This window comes from Galeopterus variegatus, unplaced genomic scaffold (genome assembly GCF_000696425.1).
Source record: "Galeopterus variegatus unplaced genomic scaffold, G_variegatus-3.0.2 Scaffold987, whole genome shotgun sequence".
Taxonomy (NCBI): domain Eukaryota; kingdom Metazoa; phylum Chordata; class Mammalia; order Dermoptera; family Cynocephalidae; genus Galeopterus; species Galeopterus variegatus.
In genome coordinates this window covers 99214-101188 of record NW_007727098.1, presented here as the reverse complement: position 1 = coordinate 101188, position 1975 = coordinate 99214, and the positions used below count along the sequence as shown (strand labels likewise).

Genomic DNA, 1975 nt, shown 5'->3' with positions numbered 1-1975 from the left:
TCTGCAGTCTGTGCATGTGTGTCTGTGTCTGCGGTCTGTGCATGTGTGTCTGTGTGTCCGCAGTCTGTGCATGTGTGTCTGTGTGTCTGCGGTCTGTGCATGTGTGTCTGTGTGTCTGCGGTCTGTGCATGTGTGTTTGTGTCTGCAGTCTGTGCATGTGTGTCTGTGTGTGCACAGTCTGTGCATGTGTGTCTGTGCATGTGGTCTGTGCATGTGTGTCTGTGTGTCTGTGGTCTGTGCATGTGTGTCTGTGTGTGCACGGTCTGTGCATGTGTGTCTGTGCATGTGGTCTGTGCATGTGTGTCTGTGTGTCCATGGTCTGTGCATGTGTGTCTGTGTGTCCATGGTCTGTGCATGTGTGTCTGTGTGTGCGCAGTCTGTGCATGTGTGTCTGTGTCTGTGGTCTGTGCATGTGTATCTGTGTCTGCGGTCTGTGCATGTGTGTCTGTGTGTCTGCGGTCTGTGCATGTGTGTCTGTGTCTGTGGTCTGTGCATGTGTATCTGTGTCTGCGGTCTGTGCATGTGTGTCTGTGTGTCCGCGGTCTGTGCATGTGTGTCTGTGTGTCTGTGGTCTGTGCACGTGTGTCTGTGTGTGTGCCAGCACGTGGGTGTGTGCGTGTGGGCCTTGGTTGATGGAGGCGGAGCAGGGTGTGACCCAGTTGGGAGTTTCCTTCACGCAGGATGGCTGCCCCACACCTCCCACCGCCCTACCCCATATGGCGAGGCAAAGACTAGGGGCCGCGCAGGACCCGGGCCAGCCAGCCGCAGGGTGGGCGCGAGACCCGGCCAGCCGCTCCCTCTGGCTGGACAGTGTCGAGCTGCAGACCGATCGATGTCGCCAAAGTCCGGCCCAGGCTGCTGTCGTGTCTGGGGCTGAAGTTCTTCGAGGCAGCCCTGCATGGATTAGGGAGCCCTGACCCCCCAAGTACGACGGAGGCCCGAAAGATCCTCCTGGGGGGATGGGGGTGGGGGTGGCGGACGACGAGAATAGGTCCAGAGGATCCCACTTCCCCGTCCTGGACCCAGAAACACCCAAAGGGGAGCTGGGAGAGAGGGAGGTCCACCTGGGGGCGCAGCCTCCCCGCCGCCCCNCTGTCCCTCCAGCGGTCCCCCGAACCGCCCGAAGGGACAGACGGGGCACGCAGGGCGCGCGCGGGGCGTCCGGCGTTAACCGCTGCGACGCGAGGGCTGGGGACAGGGGACCGCGGCGCTGGGACTCACCGGAATGTGCACTCGCAGCGAGCGCCTCTTCTGGCTGGGGTTTCTCTTGCTGCCGCTCCCGCCGGGGCTAGAAACGTCTTTCTTCTTCTTGGTGTCCATGGCCGCGCTTCCCATCCCTTTAACCCCAAGTGAATTCCGAGGGACTCGCCCCTGGGACTTGGTCCCCTCCCGGCCACTGCCGTCGAGCTGGAGCCGCGCGCTTTTTATTAATGTCCTCCCACCCTGCGGACACCTCGTGGGGACTTCCTCGGGGAGGGAGGGTGGAGCGGGTGACTCGTGCTGCCGCCACCCGGGAGGGGACGGCGGTCGCGGCGGGCGCGGAGTTCAAGCGTCCTCTTTCCCCCACGGAATCGTCCGATTCAAAATGAAAGGCACACCCGTCCTGGTTCTGGTCTCTCGCCGCCGGGTGACGCGTGGCAGAGGTGTCCCGCTGGGTGACAAAGTTTTCTTCCTTTCGCAGAGCGAAGCAGCAACGTTCCACCTTGGCGGCTCCTCCCCCAGGTTCCCGGCGCTGATCCGAAAGGCAGGTGCAGGCGGAACCAGGGACTGGGAAACAGCCCTCCTGCGCCTGTGCCCGAGTGGGGACTCGGGCGACCGCGAGACGCTCTGTCTGCCAGTGTCGTGCTCGCCGCAGAGTGAAGCAGCCGGAGCCGGGAGCTAGGTCCGTCCTCCTCTCTGGGCGAGAGGAAGGGCAGGAGGGGAAGAGGCGGCGAGTGGGCGAGCGCTCCCCGCCATCGGGCCACTGCTCGGCCGC

At 63.3% G+C, this 1975-nt stretch overlaps 1 protein-coding gene across 2 annotated transcripts in view; it reads right to left on the bottom strand.

Moving 5' to 3' along the window:
- Positions 1 to 1872, bottom strand: part of PRKAG2 (protein kinase, AMP-activated, gamma 2 non-catalytic subunit) — a 290841-nt gene extending 288969 nt beyond the window's left edge. For both annotated transcript variants that reach the window (XM_008574036.1, XM_008574037.1), the window contains exon 1: positions 1222 to 1872. In XM_008574036.1, coding sequence (XP_008572258.1) covers positions 1222 to 1335 — 114 coding nt within the window. In that variant the 5' untranslated portion in view covers positions 1336 to 1872. The remainder of the gene's footprint in view (positions 1 to 1221) is intronic.
- Between the last annotated feature and the right edge of the window lie 103 nt (positions 1873 to 1975).